We start from the raw sequence: 23,728 nt of genomic DNA, 5'->3' as shown, positions 1-23,728 counted from the left end.
GCATGGGGGAGGGATAGCATTAGGAGAAATACCTTACGTAAATGACGAGTTAATGGGTGCAGCAAACCAACACAGCACATGTATATACATGTAATAAAGCTGCACATTGTGCACATGTACCCTAGAACTTAAAGCATAAAAAAAATATATTTTTTTCTAATTCTGGGAAGAGTGTCAATGGTAGTTTAATGGGAATAGCATTGAAACTATTAACTACTTTGGGCAGTATGGCCATTTTCACAATATTGATTCTTCCCATCCACAAGCATGGACTGTTTCTTCATTTGTTGAAAAGCACTTTACTTCCAAAGCTGTGCAAAATAATTGCTCTGTGGTTTAGGGTTTACTGGCCCATCTTTTCCCTCTTCCCACAAAGCCACCACTCAAATTTAACATGCATTTGATTAATCTGATTCAGAATCAGCCTTATATTAAAAGTCAGGCCACAACAGAAAAATAGGGGGACAGAAAGCAAGACTCATTAAGAAAGATTAGACAAGTTGGCAAGATGGGATGACTCAGGTATTAGACACTGCTATGTTGAATCTTCCTCTTCTATAAATGTTTTGTGCCCTTGACAGTGAGTTAAGTGCATAGATATAAACTGTTGACTGACCCAGTCTAAGAATTTTCTAAAGGGTGGATGGCAAATAAATGAACAGCTCTGAGGCCTTAACTTGGCTTTCTAGCAAGGATTCCATCAGAAAAATCATCTGGATTTAAGAAAAGAAGTTATCAGGAAGAAATTTAAGAAACAGGAAGCTATACTGTTTTAAGAAAACAGACACCCTGTTTTAAGAAACAGGAAGTTAGGCTTTCCTCATCCAATGGAAAACTGCTTAATATGGCATCAAGCTTATACCCTCTCCCATTCCTGTCAAACTCAGAGGATACTTGAGGTTTTCTGGTTGTGTCCACTGAAAAGAGAAGTGGGGGAGTGCAAGAAGGCTCACGGAGGGAAGCAGGAGCCTGAGCAGAGTTTCACTGTCACGTGGGCTAATGAATGATAATTAAATAACACAATTTCTGAAGTACCTGACAGTTCTAAGAGTCTCTGATTCTGTAAGAGGACCTCAGTATGATCAGTTTTTGCTTATAAAGTTAAACAGAGTAAGGGATTGGAAGCATACTGGGTGAAATTAACTACTCCAACTAGAACTTCCAGTACAGTGTTGAATAGAAGTGATGTAAGCATACATTCTTGTCTTATTGTTGATTTCAGGGGAAAGTATCTTAGTCTTTTATCATCAACTATGATGATAATTGTGAGTTTTTCATAACTGTAATTTATCAAGTTGAATAAGCTCCCTTCTATTCCTAGTTTGTTGCATGTTTTTATTATGAAAGGGTACTGGATTTCATCAAAAATATTTTTCATTTATTGAGATAATCATATGACTTAAAAAATTCTACTGATATAGTGCTTTACATTAATAGATTTTCAGATGTCAAACCAACCTTGCACTTCTGGGTAATCCCATGTGGCCATAGTGTGTAATTCTTTCTATGTTGCTGGATTCTGTTTGCTAGCATTTTGTTGAGAATTGTTGCATCCATATTCTCCAGAGATATTAGTCTGCAGTTTTCATTTCTTATGTTTTATTGAATGCCACTTCAAATCCTTTGCCAAAAAAAGACTAAGCATAACAAATTTCATTAAAAACCATTTCTTCTATGTCATCCCATTCATTCAAGTCTATAAACTTTGGTTCCCGACTGCCCATGATTAAATACACACTTCTCAGTGTATCTTCCATTATTTCCCTGCACAGTTCCTTCACTCTAGAAAGATTAATTTTTTTCACTGTCTTACCAAAAAATCCTAATGCTTAGAAAACTCCATGTCTTTATTCATGCTATTTCTCCATGTTGAAATTATTTTTTATTGATGGCAAATTTAATGTATACCCCCCTACTGCTTCTCTTCTCTAACAACCAACATCCTTAATCTAAATGAAGTTTAGGCTTGTAAGAAAGATTAAATCAGTTACAGAAAATGTAAAGCTATATAATCTCTGCACACAAATAGATGTATTTATATTTTAAGGTAGTTCCAAATATTTATTATTGTCTGTCTTCCCTACTAAATATATGTGCATTAGACCTGAAAGCAGAAATGTTACCTCTTTTGTTTAATGCTGTCACCCTAGTATCCATAATAGTATTTGACCAAAGGAAGCATTCAATATTTATTGAATAAATAAATAGGCTACTCTTTTCTATGTATTCCACTTCTCCATAAAGCTAGATCATTGATCACCTGGCCTAAAGCTTTCTCTTTCTTCCCCAGACTCATAAGTCTAATTTTCCATAGAGTATATTTAACACTTTTCATATACTGCTCTGTGTTCTTAGTTATCACTCCATTTGTCTATGCTTTACTTCCCAACCAGATTATAAAAGCCTAGAGGGCAGAGACCATAGTGTATTTATTTTTCAAAACTCTGTCACACTGTAGACAGTGTATCTGGCATATAGTAAGCTCTCAATGAACAATGCCTAATAAGACTAGCATAGACAGTTTACTAGAGCCTCAGGAAAACTTAATGCATTTACTGGATTTCTAGTAAAGAAATCTATACGGATAAACATCATCATGGCTGAAAATTTTAAAATTTTATTGTCTTCTTGATGTCTTACATCTACTTTGAGGCAACTGTGATGTTTTCCTGTCTCAGCACAAGCTTGTTTATCAGGAGATAAAATTAGTACACTAATTTTAACATTGACAAGGCCTAACTAAAATTGTGATAGATGTGAGAGTTCACTGTACCTAAGAAATCCTTCCCTTGGAGAAGATAGGCAGTAAAATACTTAATATCTTTTCCAGGCCTAGATTTTAAGAAATTTGAGGTATTCTGTCACAGCCCCTCTTGTCCATTTAAGGCTCTGCTTGAATCCATATTTTATTGGAGCCTGTGTTTACTGCCTGGTTACAAGTAGTATATCCAGGTGCCTCTGATAGGAAACAAAATACTCAGCATAGCAACACCAATGGGAGGTCACCCTATGCACACTGTCCAAAATTCCCATCTCGTTTCCTAAATATAGAAATATGTAGCCTCTGATCTGGCCTTTTCCATTCATGACTACCTCAAGAAAGAAAGCAGCAAGACAGACCAGAAAATCAACATACTCCCTCACGCTAGTCTCAGTTTCCTCTCCAAAACCCCCTTTACCCACATACATTTTGGGTATTCATTTCCTCTATATGCCTCATCTTACCTGAAATTCTATTCCAGAAGACATCTGTTATTATGCCACCACACACTTAAAGTCCCTTTCCTTCTTCTTTACCTTCAAGTTCCTATTTCTAATTATTTCTGACAATCCCTAGTTTGGTCAAGAATGTCTTGAATTTTTCACTTTCTACTAAAAGACAAGAATTTCTATTCCTAAAATGAAGCACAACTACAAAACAGATTATTTCTAAGTTAAAACAGTAATAATACCACCCCAAACAACCTCTACCATCACTTCATATGGCATAAGCTCAATGACAGTTCATAGCAAAAAAGCCCAATGCATTATTTTCTGTTTTATAAAAAAATTTTTTAATATCCAAGTAGATTATATTAGCCAGACAACATTTTTCTATACTATTATACTTTTTAATGTAGTAAATAATAATACTTAATATTTTAGAATGATAGAATAAAGATACTGGTCAATTTACTAACTTATATTAATAGAAGAACACATTATTTTATTGATACCTAGATTTTCTCTAACATTGTTTACATCAATCTCAAATCAGAATCTTCTCTCATCTGGCTCTTTTATGCCAAGTGTGCAGTAGGTCTACAGAACTAACAGTCCCAGAACCGAGAAGGCAGAAAAAGAACTTTAGGAAAAATGGCTCTCGGGGGGAAAGCAGAGGTGATGCTATCTGATATGTTTTACAGTGCGAAAAATTAAATTGCGAGGAATTATGGTAGCGCCACTGATAGGAATGGGGTGTGGGTTAGCGACAGGGAAGACACAGAGATTTTTTAAAAAATGAGTAAATAGAAATTGTGGCAATGAGTAACTTTAATAAAAACAAAAAAGTATAATGACAGGAAATATTATCACACTACATTAACTCACTAAGCAATGAACAATATTTATATCATCTTTATAATGAAAACAATTAAGATTGACAAAAAAGAATATGATATAAGAATACAGGGAAGATGGAAGTGTAGAAAGGAAGTGCAAAAGAGATAGAATCCTTATTTACAACAAATAGCAAGTGAATACGGTAACAGTGAATCAAGAGATGATAGTCCATTCAGGTTATTTAGAAATATGGAGATAAATACTTGAAGAAACAGCTTATAAAGAGTGGCTGACTATCAGGCAGGATGAGGTGGGGGTATCAGGGATTGTGCTACTTTGATGTATTTCATTAGCAAATTTTGGTTGTTAAAATTCATTTACTAATTTGATAAAAATAAAGTCATATTATAATAAATAAACTAATGGCCTTTTTGAGACTAAGACTATCCTGTAAGAAGGTGAAGAACCTTCTGAAGGGTAAACCAATTGTGTCAACCACAGTCCTGTTAAACACTGGTTTAGAAATCAAGGCTGAGTAGTGGAGCTTTGTTTTGGGAGTGAACTTAAAATTGTAAATTTGGCTTTGGCTGTTAAGGTATCCAAAAGGTGGACTCTCACCTCATGTAAAAGGCAGAGAACTAACATGTAAGAATCCCAAATAACGTGCCTGTTGTACTAGTTCTCTAGATACAGATGTCATGGAGACATGAAATATAGAATGGGATGGTGAACTATTGCAGCGAGCTAGATAAGGAAGGACATGTACTTTGTAATATGGAATGCATTTTGTTTTTGAATATTAAATTCCTGTTTCTTTTATGTAATTTATCAGCCTGTCATAACACAGGTTGAGTATCCTTAATTCGAAAATTCAAAATCCAAAATGCTCCAAAATCTGAAATTTTTTGAGTATTAACATGACATGACCCTCAAAGAAAATGCTCAGTGAAGCATTTCGAATTTTGTGTTTTCAGATAAGGGACTCAACCTGTATGTACAGAGAAACAAGGTTCATTTAAAGGCAGAAACTAAATATTCTGGGTAGAAATCATGGAAATTATAGTATTTGAAAGGGACAGTGAAAATCTAATAATACAAATACAGGTCCATTGGTCTAGTGGTCTCACTCCATCTAAAACACATTTTTCAGAGCAACAATATTGGAAAATTTTTGTTTAATGTGGGACAGAATTTTCCTAATCCATCATCCAGTCATTTTGGCTGTGAACTGGTACATTTCATTATGTGTTAGCTGTCATTTTAATTAAAATTAATATTAAATATTGGTTCTGGCAAGAATCCTCAGATTACCCTATGGTTTTCACTTCTAGTTCCAAAGATATGTTCATTTTTTCCCCTTTGTTTATTGAATAGATGTTTCCTCCACTAATATATAATCCCACTATCATATTATACTTTTTTTTTTGAGACAAGGTCTCATTTTGTTACCTGGTTGGAGTGCAACGGTGTCATCTCGGCTCACTGCAGCCTCCACCTCCCAGGTTCAAGTGGTCCTCCTGCCTCAGCCCCCAAGTAGCAGAGACTAAAGGCATGTGCCACCATGTCTGCCTAATTTGTGTGTGTGGTTTTTTTTTTTTCTTGCTGTTGTTGTAGAGATGCAGTTTTGCCATGTTGTCCAGGCTGGTCTTGAACTCCTATGCTCAAACGATCTGCCCGCACTTTGGCCTCCCAAGTGATATTATTCTTGATTATTCTTGAATAATGTTTAATCTTCCTTTTATTTTTTTTTTTGAGACAGGGTCTCTTGCTCTGTCACCCATGCTGGAGTGGAGTGGCACCACCACAGCTCACTTCACCCTCGACCTCTGGGGTTCAAGTGATCCTCCCACCTCAGCCTCCCGAGTAGCTGGGACTACAGGCACACACTACCACAAGCAACTAATTTTTAATTTTTTTTTTGTAGAGATGGGGGTCTCACGATGCTGCCCAGGCTGATCGTGAACTCCTGGGCTCAAGCAATCCACCCACCTCAGCCTCCCAGTGTTGGGCTTACAGGTGTGAGCCACTATGCTCCCAGCCAAAATTAATCTTTCAAATAAATATTGCAAAAGGTTGTCTGAAAACGTTAACACCTTCAAAAAACATACTATATTAGGCCAGGTGTGGTGGCTCACGCCTGTAATCCCAGCAGTTTGGGAAGCCAAGGCAGATGGATCCCTTGAGGCCAGGAGTTCAAGACCAGCCTGGGCAATATGGTGAAACCCCATCTTTACTAAACAAAAAAAAAAAAAAAAAAGAAAAGAAAAGAAAAAAAAACATGTATAACATCAAATATACATAATTTCTTCTTATAGAAGTATATTGTATCAATATAGTATCAGATGGTGGATTTAGAACATATTTGACATTTACTGGTCTACAATTCACAGGGTGCCTTCTAGAAAACCTGATAAATGGGATTCTCATTATTAATCTATAATTCCTATGCAATAGTATTTGTTTATAATGTCAGGATTATATTATACGTACTAACATATGTATCTTCCTCCATTTTCCCAATAAGTTAGCCAGGTTTAATTTTCCTATTTTTTTTTTCAAAAAGAATTTTTAAAAAAATTGTTGGCTGCGCACAGTAGCTCACGCCTGTAATCTCAGCACTTTGGGAGGCCGAGGGGGCCAGATCACCTGAGGTGGGGAGTTCAAGACAAACCTGGCCAACATTGTGAAATTACGTCTCTACTAAAAATACAAAAATTAGTTGGGTATGGTGACACGCGCCTGTAATCCCAGCTACTTGGAACTCTGAGGCAGGAGAATCGCTTGAACCCTGGAGGTGGAGGTTGCAGTGAGCCAAGATGGCACTCCAGCCTGGGCAACAGAGTGAGACTCCGTGTCAAAAAAAAAAAAAAGAAAGAAAGAAAGGCCAGGCACGGTGGCTTATGCCTGTAATCCCAGTACTTTGGGAGGCCGAGAAGGGTGGATTATGAGGTCACAAGTTGGAGACCAGGCTGGCCAACATGGTAAAACCCTGTCTCTACTAAAAATACAAAAAAATTAGCTGGGCGTGGTAGCAGGCATGTATAATCCGAGCTACTTGGGAGGCTGAGGCAGGAGTATCGTTTGAACCTGGGAGGTGGAGGTTACAGTGAGCTGAGATTGTACCACTGCACTCCAGACCAGACAACAATGCAGGACTCTGTCTCAAAAAAAAAAAAAAAAAAAAAATTTGTGGTAGTGTGGTTGTGAAATCACACTAAAGGCAGTCAACCAGCCCTTTCAAAATATACCCTTGACTTATTACAGAGTATTCTATGTAACTAAAATATCTTTATATTCATAGACTATCAAATATGAGTTCTGCGAATAATTCAAAAATTGAATCATATTCTTCCAGTGCACTGTAGGTCTTTTCTAAAATACTGAACTTTTTACAGATATGTCCCACCAGGGTTGGGAAAAGGTCCAAACAGTCCTTTCTTATTATATAGCCTGTATTTTTAATTGTGATATATATACATAACATAAAATTTACCATTTTAACCATTTAAAAACATTCATGTCATCTGTACTTGTAACATGATCTCTAAGGAGAAACACACAGCCATAGATACCTTTTTAAAGCAGAAGAAAACAATGCCTATCCAGTTTATGGAACTGCCAGTAATGATTCAACATTCAGGGAGGGATAGTCAGTAACTCCCAGTATCCCTTTATTTACTGAAATTGATCCCCTTACGAGGCATTAAAAGTATGTAAATAGTTAATAACCAATTTGCTAAGTTATACGAATTCCTAAAACAATCAGTGATCTGAGAGTTAGATTTCTTTGACAGGAGACATTCACAAAATTAGCACAAATAATATAGGAATGTAATTTACTTTTATCCAACTCAACGTGCTTCAGAGGCCTCATCGAAAATGCATGGGGAAGTATTTTTTAATTTGCTTATTTTGATGTCATATAATTACATTCTTATGGATTCCCTCATGTATATTTAAAAAGTTAATATTGTGGAGAATATGTAGTTCTAAAGTCCTTTTACAATAGATAGTGAATAAATAGATATCATGGCTAGTAAAGGATGATTACATTAGAAAATCTCCATTTACAAAAGATAAAAGATTTATCATTTTAAAATAATTTTTTTTAAATAAAGAAGACTGAAAGAATAATGTCGCAGTTATAATACCCAATCTGTGGCAGAACGGAAACAGCGCTGACTTGAAAGACCTAAATTCCTCTTCATTTCCTACCTTCTTACTAAACAGAACTTAAAGCCTTCTTTACAACTCATGACAAAAATAAAAGCAACATCTTTTTCATATATAAACAGTTTGTTCACCTGAGTATTTACAAAATATTTATTCTAAGTGCAGAATGTTAGAGAAATGTGGAAACAAAATGCGAAGAAAATATATCTTGAGAATAATCTAACAAATAGCTTTCTTTGTTTCTTGCTGACACACTTTGTGGTTACAATACAGGCTTCCAACGAACACCGGATCAAAATTAAAATTCTAGGCAGGCATTCAACTTTTATGATTGTGTCCATTCATTTCCCACTGAGCATGGGAAACGAATGCTTTACAAGTTATTTATTGAAGATATTCCCATAGTACTCTTAGAAAGTTCACTTCCAAAAGAGGCCTTATTACTGTAATGTATCCGAGTAAATGAAAGCTATACCAGGATTCTCACATCATACTTTATAATTTCAGCAGGGCAATAAAATTATGTATATAACAGAGGTTCCTCTGAGGTCAGTCCACAGCAATTTTGCAAAGGTACATGATAAATAAGAGGAATAGAGACCAAACAAATTTCTAAAATCAAGAATAACAATCCAAAATGATTTATGACTATATTTTGAATAAAGTTAAATACAGAATAATTAAGCAGAAAGCAGTCAGCTTAATTACAGTTTTCCTGCAGTGAATGTAAAGTTGGAACAAGTGCAGTAAGCCTGATCAAAATCAGGTAACAGTTACCTCTGCAGCCTTGTTTGATGGTTCCAGTCCAGTCATATTTGCTACTATTAACTGATGTAAGAGTTGAACTTGAGCCACACTTAGGAAGAAGTCCAGGTTTGTGGTTATATTCACTTCTAAGGAATGGCCACACACTAAAATCTCCTGAAGCAAAAAAGGTAGAATACAGATAAAGAAACATGATAGCTTTCAGATGATAATTTATCATTCTTACTTATTTGACCTTCACTACTTTGGTGACGTTTCCTAGGACTCAAGTTCATACATTAAGGTGAAGAGCAAAAATGGTGAGCACAGTCACTTGGACAGAATTTAATAGATAAATTTCATATTTATGAGGGCCTGCTGTGTGTTGGGCCTTGTGCTAGATATACACAACTAACAATAAGAAGTCTTCACCTTTTCATACCTATTTGACCTTTCCATACCTCAAACTATTATTATTGTTTTCAATATATAGCAACAATGTATTTGTGTAGCATAATCTTGTTCATGAATTCAAACCAACAAATATTTACTAAGAATCCCCTAAGTACTAGGTACCACAGTAGAGTCCTAGGAATATCACAAAGAATAATGTTGGCCTTGAACAGCAACCTGCTCTTGTTGGGCAGACAGATGTAAACAGACAATTGTAGGCAGGCAATTATAATTGCTAAGAGCCACAGTATGAATATTCTCCAAAGGACATACTCTAAATGATTTATAAAAAAACAGAGTGTTGAAGATAGCTAGACTAATTTATTTCACTTCTTTAAACTGCTAAAATCTTGGCAGCATTGGGTAGATGTCCATAACTTAATTGGTGCTGTTCTGCAAAACCGAGGCACTTGAACATTTATCACTGGAAAACTGTTCAGACAAGGAAAACAGAACAAAACAAAAAACCAATCCAGTAGCTTCACTTAATAAGGAGACTATGACTAGTCCAAATGCAAATGCGTCAGCTTAGAGCAGCTTTTAATAAAGCCATAAAGAACAGCATGTCTGAAACAATTATTCTTTTTTTTTTTTTTGGTTAAATAACATTTTCCTCCACAAGTTCTCTGTATTAATTCACTCTAGTTAGAATTCTGGTTCTATTCTTCAAGTATTGACAAAAAGGGAAAAAAGTATACCAATTCAGGATTTTAAAAAAATAGTCGCCATAACATTACCCAAGAGCATAAAAATTTGTACTAAAAATATCTTGGCTCTATTGGTGGCATACATCCTGTGAAAACTTGCAAAAAATTGATCTTACACTAGGAGGTTAAATAGTATCAATGCAATTGGTAGAATCAGCAGCTAATAACATAAAAACAAGGATAATTTTCATTTTTATAGAACTTACAGCTTTTCAGATTCCTCTTATAATTATTTTTTCTATTGATCGGTTTGAACCTTATAACAATCTAGAGGGCAACAAGAGTTGCTATATATGAAGCAACTAAGGTATGCATAAGAAAACTGTTGGAACAAAGAGTTTAAACAAATGACTTAGGAGGATAACCTTTAGTATAAAGCTGAGTTTGGCCTAGAACTAGGTTTCCTGACCTTTAGCTTCCTGCCTCTTTCACCTGGGAATGAGGAAGTTTCTAGTAATGCCTTCAAATCATGCCTTTAAATGACTTTGAAGATGACTTAATTAAGATAGGATGATATTTCATCAACACTTGGATATATTCTTATCTTTGTTTCTGAATTCAATGACAAGCATTTGGGAATCCAAGTAAAGAATATTTTTGGAGGAAAAAAATCTTAATAATTTAAAAGTATTATGATATCCCATTTTTGTGAGTCAAATACACACAGGAAATAGAAGCATTTCTTAAATGTGATTTCAATATGTGAGTCTTCATTCGTATTTTCATAGCAGCATTGGTATGAAAAAGGGCATGTCATAAGGAGTTTCATGTATTCTAAACCAACAGTGTTACTAAGCAGCTGTAAGATATTAGTAGATTTATTTAATCTTTATACCCCTTTTGTGGATATACAAAAAATTAGTATTATATATCTATTTTCCAAACATTTTATAATAACTGACTTACAATTCTGTGAATGAGCAAAAAGTTTATATTGTGTTTAGCATAAAAAGTTCTATGAAGAATTGCTTTAGTTATAATGAATAAGATTATTATTACATTTCTTTTTTTTCATTTTTTAAAAACTTTTTTTTATCATACTTTAAGTTATAGGGTCCACGTGCACAACATGCAGGTTTGTTACATATGTATACATGTGCCATGCTGGTGTGCTGCACCCATTAACTTGTCATTTACATTAGGTATATCTCCTAATGCTATCCCTCCCTACTCCCCCCACCCCACGACAGACCCCGGTGTGTGATGTTCCCCTTCCTGTGTCCAAGTGATCTCATTGTTTAATTCCCACCTATGAGTGAGAACATGAGGTGTTTGGTTTTCTGTCCTTGCGATTGATTGCTGAGAATGATGATTTCCAGCTTTTTCCATGTCCTTACAAAGGACATGAACTCATCCTTTTTTATGGCTGCATAGTATTTCATGGTGTATATGTGCCACATTTTCTTATTCCAGTCTGTCATTGATGGACATTTGGGTTGATTCCAAGTCTTTGCTATTGTGAATAGTGCCGCAATAAACATACGTGTGCATGTGTCTTTATAGCAGCATGATTTATAATCCTTTGGGCATATACCCAGTAATGGGATCGCTGGGTCAAATGGTATTTCTAGTTCTAGATCCTTGAGGAATCGCCATACTGTCTTCCACAATGGTTGAACTAGTTTACAGTCCCACCAACAGTGTAAAAGTGTTCCTATTTCTCAACATCCTCTCCAGCACCCATTGTTTCCTGACTTTCTAATAATCGCCATTCTAACTGGCGTGAGATGGTATCTCACTGTGGTTTTGATTTGCATTTCTCTGATGACCAGTGCTGATGAGCATTTTTTCATGTGTCTGTTGACTGCATAAATGTCTTCTTTTGAGAAGTGTCTGTTCATATCCTTTTCCCACTTTTTGATGGAGTTGTTTGTTCTTTCTTTCTACAAAGAGCTAAATTTGTTTGAGCTCTTTGTAGGTTTTGGATATTAGCCCTTTGTCAGATGAGTAGATTGCAAAAATTTTCTCCCATTCTGTAGGTTGCCTGTTCACTCTGATGGTAGTTTCTTTTGCTGTGCAGAAACTCTTTAGTTTACTTAGATCCCATTTGTCAATGTTGGCTTGTTGTGCCATTGCTTTTGGTGTTTTAGACATGAAGTCCTTGCTCATGCCTATGTCCTGAATGGTATTGCCTAGGTTTTCTTCTAGGGTTTTTATAGTTTTAGGTCTAACATTTAAGTCTCTAATCCATCTTGATTTAATTTTTGGATAAGGATTAAGGAAGGGATCCAGTTTCAGCTTTCTACATGTGGCTAGGCAGTTTTCCCAACACCATTTATTAAATAGGGAATCCTTTCCCCATTTCTTGTTTTTGTCATGTTTGTCAAAGATCAGATGGTTGTAGATGTGTGGTGTTATTTTTGAGGGCTCTGTTCTGTTCCATTGGTCTATCTCTCTGTTTTGGTACCAGTACCATGCTGTTTTGGTTACTGTAGCCTTGTAGTATAGTTTGAAATCAGGTAGTTTGATGCCTCCAGCTTTGTTCTTTTTTCTTAGAATTCCCTTGGCAATGTGGGCTCTTTTTTGGTTCCATACGAACTTTAAAGTAGTTTTTTTTCCAATTCTGTGGACTAAGTCATTGGTAGCTTAATGGGGATGGCATTGAATCTATAAATTACTTTGGGCAGTATGGACATTTTCATGCTGTTGATTCTTCCTACCCATGAGCATGGAAAGTCCTTTCATTTGTTTGTGTCCTCTTTTGTTTCATTGACCAGTGGTTTGTACTTCTCTTTGAAGAGGTCCTTCACATCCCTTATATGTTAGATTCCTAGGTATTTTATTCTCTTTGAAGCAATTGTGAATGTGAGTTTACTCATGATTTGGCTCTCTGTTTGTCTGTTATTGGTGTATAAGAATGTTTGTGATTTTTGCACATTGATTTTGTATCCTGAGACTTTTGCTGAAGTTGCTTATCAGCTTAAGGAGATTTTGGGCTGAGATGATGGGGTTTTCCAAATATACAATCCTGTCATCTGCAAATGGGACAATTTGACTTCCTCTTTTCCTAATTGAATACCCTTTATTTCTTTCTCCTGCCTGACTGCCCTGGCCAGAACTTCCAACACTATGTTGAATAGGTATGGTGAGAGAGGGAATCCCTGTCTTGTGCCAGTTTTCAAAGGGAACGCTTCCAGTTTTTGAACATTCAGTATGATATTGGCTGTGGGTTTGTCAGAAATAGCTCTTATTATTTTGAGATACGTTCCATCAATACTGAATTTATTGACAGTTTTTAGCATGAAGCATTGTTGAATTTTGTCGAAGGCCTTTTCTGCATCTATTGAGATAATCATGTGGTTTTTGTATTTGGTTTTGTTTATATGCTGGATTATGTTTATTGATTTGCATATGTTGGACCAGCCTTGCATCCCAGGGATGAAGCCCACTTGATCATGGTGGATAAGCTTTTTGATGTGCTGCTGGATTTGGTTTGCCAGTATTTGAGGATTTTCGCATCCAGGTTCATCAGGGATATTGATCTAATATTCTCTTTTTTTTGTTATGTCTCTGCCAGGCTTTGGTATCAGGATAATGTTGGCTTTATAACATGAGTTAGGGAGGATTCCCTCTTTTCGTATTGATTGGAACAGTTTCAGAAGGAATGGTACCAGCTCCTCCTCGTACCTCTGGTGGAACTCGGCTGTGAATCCATCTGGTCCTGGACTTCTTTTGGTTGGTGGGCTATTAATTATTGCCTCAATTTCAGAGCCTATTGGTCTATTCAGGGATTCAACTTCTTCCTGGTTTAGTCTTGGGAGAATGCATGTGTCCAGAAATTTATCCATTTCTTCTAGACTTTCTAGTTTATTTGCACAGAGGTGTTTGTAGTATTCTCTGACGGTAGGTTACATTTCTGTGGGGTCGATGGTGATATTCCCTTTATCATTTTTTATTGCATCTATTTGATTCTTCTCTCTTTTCTTCTTTACAAATCTTGCTAGCGGTCTATCAATTTTGTTGATCTTTTCAAAAACCAGCTCCTAGATTCATTGATTTTTTGTAGGCTTTTTTTGTGTCTCTCCTTCAGTTCTGCTCTGATCTTAGTTTCTTGTCTTTTGCTAGCTGTTTGCTCTTGCTTCTCTAGTTCTTTCAATTGTGATTTTAGGGTGTCAATTTTAGATCTTTCCTGCTTTCTCTTGTGGGCATTTAGTGTTATAAATTTCCCTCTACACAATGCTTTGTATGTGTCCCAGAGATTTTGGTATGTTGTATCTTTGTTCTCATTGGTTTCAAAGAACATCTTTATTTCTGCCTTCATTTCGTTATATACCCAGTAATCATTCAGGAGCAGGTTGTTCAGTTTCCATGTAGTTGAGCGGTTTTGATTGAGTTTCTTAATCCTGAGTTCCAGTTTGATTGCACTGTGGTCTGAGAGACAGTTTGTTATAATTTCTCTTCTTTTACATTTGCTGAGGAGTGCTTTACTTCCAAGTATTCGGTGAATTTTGGAATAAGTGCGATGTGTGCTGAGAAGAATGTATATTCTGTTGATTTGGGGTGGAGAGTTCTGTAGATGTCTATTCAGTCCACTTGGTGCAGAGTTGAGTTCAATCCCTGGATATCCTTGTTAACTTTCTGTCTCGTTGATCTGTCTAATGTTGACAGTGGGGTATTAAAGTCTCTCATTTTTACTGTGTGGATGTCTAAATCTCTTTGTAAGTCTCTAAAGACTTGCCTTATGAATCTGGGTGCTCCTGTATTGGGTGCATATATATTTAGGATAGTTAGGTCTTCTTACTGAATTGATCCCTTTACCATTATGTAATGGCCTTCTTTGTCTCTTTTGATCTTTGATGGTTTAAAGTCTGTTTTACCAGAGATTAGGATTGCAACCTCTGCCTTTATTTGTTTTCTATTTGCTTGGTAGGTCTTCCTCCATCCTTTGTTTTGAGCCTTTGTGTGTCTCTGCACGTGAAATGGGTCTCCTGAATAAAGCACACTGATGGGTCTTGCTCCTTATCCAATTTGCCAGTCTGTGTCTTTTAATTGGAGCATTTAGCTCATGTATATTTAAGGTTAATATTGTTACATGTGAAACTGATCCTGTCATAATGATGTTAGCTGGTTATTTCGCATGTTAGTTGATGCAGTTTCCTCCTAGCATCAGTGGACCTTATATTTTGGCAAGGTTTTGCAGTGGCTGGTATCGGTTGTTCCTTTCCAAGTTTAGTGCTTCCTTCAAGAGCTCTTGTAGGGCAGGCCAGGTGGTGGCAACATCTCTCAGATTTGCTTGTCTGTAAAGGATTTTATTTCTCCTTGACTTATGAAATTTAGTTTGACTGGATATGAAATTCTGGGTTGAAAATTCTTTTCTTTAAGAATGTTGAATATCGGCCCCCACTCTCTTCTGGCTTGTAGAGTTCCTGCCAAGAGATCTGCTGTTAGTCCGATGCGCTTCCCTTTGTGGATAACCCAACCTTTCTCTCTGGCTGCCCTTAACATTTTTCCCTCATTTCAACTTTAGTGAATCTGACAATTATGTGTCTGGGAGTTGCTCTTCTCAAGGAGTATCTTTGTGGTGTTCTCTGTATTTCCTGAATTTGAATGTTGGCCTGCCTTGCTAGGTTGAGGAAGTTCTCCTGGATAATATCCTGCAGAGTGTTTTCCAGCAAGGTTCCATTCTCCTGGTCACTTTCAGGTACACCAGTCATACATAAATTTGGTCTGTTCACATAGTCCCATGTTTCTTGGAGGCTTTGTTCTTTTCTCTTTTTTCTCTAAACTTCTCTTCTCACTTCATTTCATTAATTTGATCTTCAATCACTGATACGCTTTCTTCCACCTGATTGAATCTGCTACTGAAGCTTGTGCATGTGTCATGTAGTTCTCATGCCATGGTTTTCAGCTCCATCAGGTCATTTAAGGTCTTCTCTCCACTGTTTATTCTAGTTAGCCATTCATCTAATCTTTTTTCAAGGTTTTTAGCTTCCTCACGATGGGTTCGAACATCCTCCTTTTACCTCGGAGAAGTTTTTTATTACTGATTTTCTGAAGCCTACTTCTGTCACCTTGTCAAAGTCATTCTCTGTCCTGCTTTGTTCCGTTGCTGCCAAGGAACTGTGATCCTTTGGAGTAGAAGAGGCACTCTGTGTTTTAGAATTTTCAGCTTCTCTGCCCTGGTTTTTCACCATCTTTGTGTTTTTTTCTAACTTTCGTCTTTGATGCTGGTGACCTACAGATGGGGTTTTGGTATGGTTGTCCTTTTTGTTGATACTGATGCTATTCCTTTCTGTTTGTTAGAAAAAAACTATTTTAAAATTCAAATGGAACCAAAAAGGAGCCTGAATAGCCATGATAGTTGTAAGTAAAAAGAACAAAGCTGGAGGCATCATACTACCAGACTTCAAACTATACTGTAAGGCTACAGTATCCAAAACAACATGGTACTGGTACAAAAACAAACACATAGACCCATGAAACAGAATAGAGAACTGAGAAATGAGACTGCACACCTACAACCATCTGATCTTTGACAAACTTGACAACAACAAGCAATATGGAAAGGACTCTCTAATAAATGGTGCTGGGAGTGCTTGCTAGCTGTACGCAGAAAATTGAAACTGTACCCCTTCCTTACACCATATGCAGAAGTTAACTCAAGATGGATTAGAGACTAAAATGTCAAACCCCAAACTATAAACACCCTAGAAGAAAATCTAGGCAATACCATTCAGGACATTGGCATGGGCAAAGATTTCATGACGAGGATGCCAAAAGTAACTGCAACAAAAGCAAAAATTGACAAATGGGATCTAATTAAACTAAGGAGCTTCTGCACAGCCAAAGAAACTATCATCAGAATGAACAGACAGTCTACAACATGGGAGAAAAATTTTGCAAATTAACCATCTGACAAAGGTCTAATATTCAGAATCGATAAGGAACTTAACCAAATTTACAAGATAACCCCATTAAAAAGTGGGCCAAAGACACAGACAGACGTTTCTCAAAAGAAGCATACACGTAGTCACGTAGTTCTCGTGCCATGGTTTTCTGCTCTATCGGGTCACTTAAGGACTTGTCTACATTGGTTATTCTAGTTATCCATTTGTCTAATCTTTTTTCAACATTTTCAGCTTCTTTGCGATGGGTTCGAACTTCCTTCTTTAGCTCGGAGAAGTTTGATCGTCTGAAGCCTTCTCACTACTCCTCAAAGTCATTCTCCACAGCTTTGTTCTTTGGCTGGTGAGGAGCTGTGTTCCTTTGGAGGGGGAGAGGTGCTCTGATTTTTAGAGTTTTCAGCTTTTCTGCTCTGTTTTTTCCGTATCTTGTGGTTTTATCTACCTTTGGTTTTTGACGATGGTGATGTACAGATGGGGTTTTGGTGTGGATGTCCTTTCTTTTCATTAATTTTCTTTCTAACAGTCAGGACCCTCAGCTGCAGGTCTGTTGGAGTTTGCTCGAGGTCCACTCCAGACCCTGTTTGCCCGGTATCAACAGTGGAGGCTGCAGAAGAGTGAATATTGCTGAACAGCAAATGTTGCTGCCTGATCATTCCTCTGGAAGCTTTGTCTCAGAGGGGTACCTCGCCGTGAGGTGTCAGTCTGCCCCTATTGGGGGTGCCTCCCAGTTAGGCTACTCGGGGGTCAGGGACCCACTTCTGGAGGCAGTCTGTCCATTTGCAGATCTCAAACTCTGTGCTGGGAGAATCACTGGTCTCTTCAAAGCTGTCAGACAGGGACATTTAAATCTGCAGAGGTTTCTGCTGCCTTTTGTTTGGCTATGCCCTGTCCCCAGAGGTGGAGTATACAGCGGCAGGCAGGCCTCCTTGAGCTGAGGTGGGCTCCACCCAGTTCGACCTTCTCAGCCATCTTGTTTACCTACTCAAGCCTCAGCGATGGTGGGCGCCCCTCCCCCAGACTTGCTATTGCCTTGCAGTTAGATCTGAGTGCTGTGCTAGCAATGAGGAAGGCCCCATGGGTGCGGGACCCTCTGAGTCAGGTGTGGGACATAATCTCCTGGGTTGCCGTTTGCTAAGATCCTTGGAAGAGCACAGTATTAGGGCAGGTGTGACCCAATTTTCCAGGTGCTGTGTGTCATGGTTTCCCTTGGCTAGGAAAGGGAATTCCCTTAACCCTTGTGCTTCCTGGGTGAGGTGATGCCGTGCCCTCCTTTAGCTCTCGCTCCGAGGGCTGCACCCACTGTCCTGCACCCACTGTCTAACACGCCCCAGGGAGATGAACCTGGTACCTCAGTTGGAAATGCAGAAATCACCCATCTTGTGTCATTCACGCTGGGAGCTGTAGCTTGGAGCTGTTCCCATTCGGCCATCTTGGAACCTCCCCTATTAATACATTTCTATTCTATGGATTTGGAGGTAATAAGTCATAGTGATCAGAATTGAAACCTGGATACACCAATTAATGTTGGGTATGTTACTTAATCTGTTTTCACCTCAGTTTCCTCATCTTTAAAATATGTACACTAGTAGTATCTAATTCATAAGAATGTTGTGAAGACTAAATAATCTATGTAGAACTCACTATGTAAGGTAATCTGATTATCTGTCAGTATTATTGTTATTTTCACTAAAAAGAGGCTGTAGTACTTAGGAGTGTAGAGGATGGAGTCAGACCAGGTGGTTTCACACCCTGCTCTGCTGCTTACTATTTGTGAAAATCTGGGTAGCTTGGTTAGCTTCTCTATGCCTCAGTTTTGTCATCTAAAAAATAGGGATACCAGGAATAACAAATAAGATTATTATGAGGATTAAATGAGTTATTATAAGGAAAGCAATAACTGAAGAGTACTACAAAATCCATAAATGTTAGCTATTATAAGAGCCATTATTATTAATCAGCTAATTTGAAGTCCTATGGGCTGAAACTGTGGCAATCCCTAACATACAAAGAGGAGCAATTCCATTTTTTAAACTAAAATAAAATCAAAATTATGTTCTAACCTCAGTATGCAGATTTTCTGGAGAAATGATTTTGGTGAAAATGATAGCCGGTGCTCCAGTTATTCGGACAGAAAAATCTGTCAAAATGGGAGTCAAAATTGCTCTCCTTTCTTGATGCCGCCGTATGCTAAAAGATAGAGTGAAAGATTATTAGTCATTTCACTTTTTTCAAAGATAATTTTCATTAAATTTGTCCAAGACTTTGTACTACAGACATGTATGGCAAAATTACATTATTATTTTGAGAGTGCCTATTTGCATATTTTACAGTCATCGTTTCTTAACTTCAATTCCATAAGATTTGTAGAAGATGATAACATCTTGAGAAATTCAGATGTAATTAAGCAATTTCATATTAGTATCATCCCAGAGCTTTTTAACAAATTAATTTTTAAATGTTTACTTCTTGTTCTTGCAAATAGTTTCATATCACTTTTGTTACCAATAATCTTACTATTGTTTAGAATAATTTTTAATTTCCTATTTTTAATATCTGACCTTCTATTTGATAACTGCTGTCTTTCTGACCTCATTAGGGTCATGAGCATATCCTTTTAATCTTTTAATTCTTTTCTTTTTAAGGTCTAAGAACAATATTAATTCATTTTTTTTTAAGACAAGGTCTTGCTCTGTCACCTAGGCTGGAGTGCAGTGGTGCGATCATGGCTCACTTTAGCCTCAATCTCCTGGGCTCAAGTGATTCTCCCACCTTGGCCTCCTGAGTAGCTGGGACCACAGGAATGTACCACCACGCCTGGCTAATTTATTTTTGTTTTTTGTAGAGACAGAGTCTCCTCATGTTGCCCAGGCTGGTCTTGAACTCCTAGGCTCAAACAATTCTCCTGCCTAGGACCCTCAAAGTGCTGGGTTTACAAGTGTTGAGTCACCATGCCCAGTTCTTAAGGTTTTTGTGTGAGATATTAAATGCTTCCTGAAAACAATCCTGTATGTGAAGTAGGGACTGTTAATAGTCCCATTATTATCTGTAAGGAAATGAAGTTCAAGTACTGGGCTAAGGCTACACAATGAGAACAAAGGTTCCAGAATTGGACCTGGAGGGCAAGTTGACACCAAAACAGCTTTTGGCCTCTATTTTAGTTCTTCTTTATATATTCCCAGCTTTGATCAGTTATTTAGCAGAATATTTTTATCTGACATTGAAAATTATTAATAATTTCAAAGGAAGTACATGGTAAAAGATGAAATTGGAAAACATTATTGAGAAAGCAAAAGTGGGCTGGTACAGATCTTCAAGTCCACTATGTATATGCTTACTTTTTATTCTATCAACTAATATACATTTATGTTTTGTTAGCAAGCTATACCTCAAATTTTGCTTCAAGCTATTAACTTAATATTCCTTTTAAATATGCCCTTATTAGTCCCTTATATCATAAACTGATAAAGTTGAAATCAGAGAATTGGCATAAATTATCTCATGAAAAAGCCTGGTTAAAATTCAAGTCTTTCTACACCATTTTTTCTTTTTATCAGAGTAGTCCAGAGAGTACTCTGGTCTTTTGTTAAACTTGCAATGAGCAGAGTTCTATATGGTGTCTGCCAAAAAAGCAAATTGGATCATCTGGTTCTATGACACATAAGTATTGGATTTCAAGAAAGTCAATTTTAAAGAATTAAGAGATCTGGCGAGTAGAGAGTAACAGGAGGAAGTATTAAAATCTGTGACTATAGAGGAAGGATTGAGATCCTGAGAGACACCATAATTATAGCCTAATAGCTCAAATTCCATAAAATGACCAATGTGAGAAACATGTAACATCTGATGTGATCTCATAGGGGAGTGCTAAAATATATGATGTATTAAAAATAACTTAAAATGGAAAAGTTGGCAGGGAACCAAATAAGAGCAAACATTAATGACCAAGGGCAATGAAAAAAAAGGTACTTGTCCATATTATACATTTTTCTCCATAATGTGATAAATTAAATCAGTGACACAAAATATGAAAGCCCTGTGACCTTAGAAGTAATAACAAAATATAAATGTCAATAGTCTTATAAAACTATAATTTTTCTGGTATATAGTATTAACTTTTATGATATCTCTGGTAAATATTTGAGGTAATGGTAAATATTTTAAAAAATCATTAAAAACCTTTACAGATTCAAATATTTTCAGGAATAAATTCAAAAGAAAAACAAAAAAGAAATACTAAATAACTACAATGAAGAATTAAATTCTGGCAATATTTTACTATATAACAGTTCAAGTTTCAAAATTCAAAAGAAGGAACTAAAACACAAAGTATTAACTAAGGTTGTTAATGATCTTAGGGTCATTAAATTGAGAGGGTCAGCACTCTTAATGAATCAAGGGAATAGAGTTTTAACAGCTATTTGAGATAAGACAAGGATTTTTAAATGAGCTGCCTACCTAGATCTGGGGCCCCTGAAGGTCCAGAAAAACATCACACCATCAGAAACCGGAAAGAATAAGAAAGTTTGCCTGTCTTGGCAAGAGAACTTGTTGAAAAAACAAATATCGCCCTGGAAAATTAAAAATAATGGGAAATATCCCATGTGTATTAAGTGGCTCTAACTTATATTACCTGGGTGGTCCTCAAATACCCATTCTGTTATTTATATAGCAGTAGCATCAGAACTTTGATAACCCTGGGGCATCTGTCAGAAACAGATGGAAAACCTCCCTAGAAAACATGTCCTCAATGACAAAAAGGATACTCAAGGGAAAAAGATCGTTGAAGATAAGCTCCTAATACAAACCATTTTATATACCAAAAAAAAGAACTTTATTAGCAAGAGGAAAATTAGATCCTGTTTTCAAACGCATTATCAAGAACTTTTGATAATAAAATTTTGATAATAAATTAAATAAAAATTTTGCTTAAAATTACTAAAGACATATAGAATTAAAAAACATAAGAAAAAAAGCAAGGCACTATTAAAAAGTGCAAATCAGGTTTGAAAAAACAACCAAAGAGAATTTCCAAAAATAAAAAATACAGTTACTAAAGTTAAAGACATAATAGGTGGGATAAATAGCATTTAGATATAGCTTAAGAAATAATTAGTAAACTAGAAATAGATTTGAGAAAATTCCAGAATTTACTAAAATAAATTTTTAAATGAAAAGTTTAAAAGGAAAATGAAGAGACATGGAGAGATGAGTCCAACATATATAACTAGAATTCCAAAATGAGAGAACAGAAAGAAAGGAAAAGAGAAAATACTAAAGAAAACATGGCTGATGATTTTCCCAGAAATTATGAAACATAAGAATTCATAGACTCAGGAAGCACAATGTGTCCTGGTTCAGACAAATACAGGAAATCCACAAGTATACATATCTTGATGAAACTGCTGATCACCCATGATGACGAAAAGATACTAAATTCAGCTGAAGAAAACAGATTACACCATTCCAAGGCACACAGGGTTAGAGGAGCTGTGGAATCAATATTTCGCTGATGTACTCCAATATAACAATGATTTAATATATGTCTATATTGTCCATATAAACAAAGAAATGGTATAATTATCTGTACCTATCATGTAATATAGAGGATTATATCCATAGAAATTTATTAAACCCTCGTTGAAAATAACAAAACATTGACTATTGTAAGGTTTTAAGCAAATAACAGAAAAATAATCATGTGAGTTGGCAAAACTTCTTCTAGTAAGCTTTGGGAGGTATAGATTGTAAACAAAAAAAAAGTATAGTTCTCTGAAATTGTTACTAAGCAAGAAGGCACAGGTGTATGCCAGATGCACTCAAGAAAACACATGTCAGAAAAGCTGTGGTCATCTTTCTTGGACTCAGAATATTTACACTAAGGTTCTTCTGCCCATCTGTCATACATTTTGGTATGCCTTTGTGGGAAATATGAAAGGAGTTTAAGAACCACACTTCAAAAACTGCATATTATCAAAGACCAGAAGTAGGAAAAGTGGTACCAAGGTTCCCAAGATATTCCACCAAAAAAATCAGAATAAGAAATGCTAGATGGTCTGTGTGCACAGAGCAATTCTTTTTTTTTTTTTCTTCCTCCTGTGTGTGAGAAAGGGTCTCCTTCTGTCGCCCAGGCTACAGTGCAGTGGCATGATCTTGGCTCACTGTAACCTCTGCCTCCTGGGCTCAAGTCATCCCAGTACCTCAGCCTCCTAAGTAGCTAGGGCTACAAGTGTGTGACTCCACATCTGGCTAATTTTTGTATTTTTTGTAGGGACGGGGTTTCGCCATGTTGCCCAGGCTGGTGCACACAGCAATTCTTATGCAACATAAAGATTTTCTTAGTATGGCATTATGGCTGAACTTTAGATGGAAGACACTAGAGCAGAAGATACTTAAAACTTGTGGTAATCACCTGAGACCATCTCTTACAGTAGTTATTCCTAATCTGAAAACAGTAATATTCACAAACATTTATTATAAATAATCTGCTACCTGGAAAACTATGTGTTACATAAACCTATTCCTTGATATTCTTCTATTTATATTAATGGGAGGCATAAAGATAAATAATTTAAATCCTATAGGAACTTAAAAAATGAAATAGTTGGCGAGGCACGGTGACTCACGCCTGTAATACTAGCACTTTGGGAGGCCGAGGTGGGCGGATCACCTGAGGTCTGGAGTTCAAGATCAGTCTGGCCAACATGGAAAAACCACATCTCTACAAAAAATACAAAAATTAGCCAGGCGTGGTGGCGCGGGCCTGTA

At 36.5% G+C, this 23,728-nt stretch overlaps 1 protein-coding gene across 1 annotated transcript in view; it reads right to left on the bottom strand.

Moving 5' to 3' along the window:
• VPS13B (vacuolar protein sorting 13 homolog B) overlaps positions 1-23,728 on the bottom strand; it is an 858,817-nt gene that overhangs the window by 291,310 nt on the left and 543,779 nt on the right. Inside the window, exons 30-31 of the mRNA XM_025394335.1 lie at positions 19,024-19,150; positions 8,992-9,135 (exon numbers count right to left, since the gene is read on the bottom strand). Of these exons, the coding sequence (XP_025250120.1) occupies positions 8,992-9,135; positions 19,024-19,150 (271 nt within the window). The remainder of the gene's footprint in view (positions 1-8,991; positions 9,136-19,023; positions 19,151-23,728) is intronic.

The sequence above is a fragment of the Theropithecus gelada genome, chromosome 8, assembly GCF_003255815.1.
Source record: "Theropithecus gelada isolate Dixy chromosome 8, Tgel_1.0, whole genome shotgun sequence".
Lineage (NCBI taxonomy): Eukaryota > Metazoa > Chordata > Mammalia > Primates > Cercopithecidae > Theropithecus > Theropithecus gelada.
This window is presented reverse-complemented; position numbering and strand designations above follow the sequence as displayed.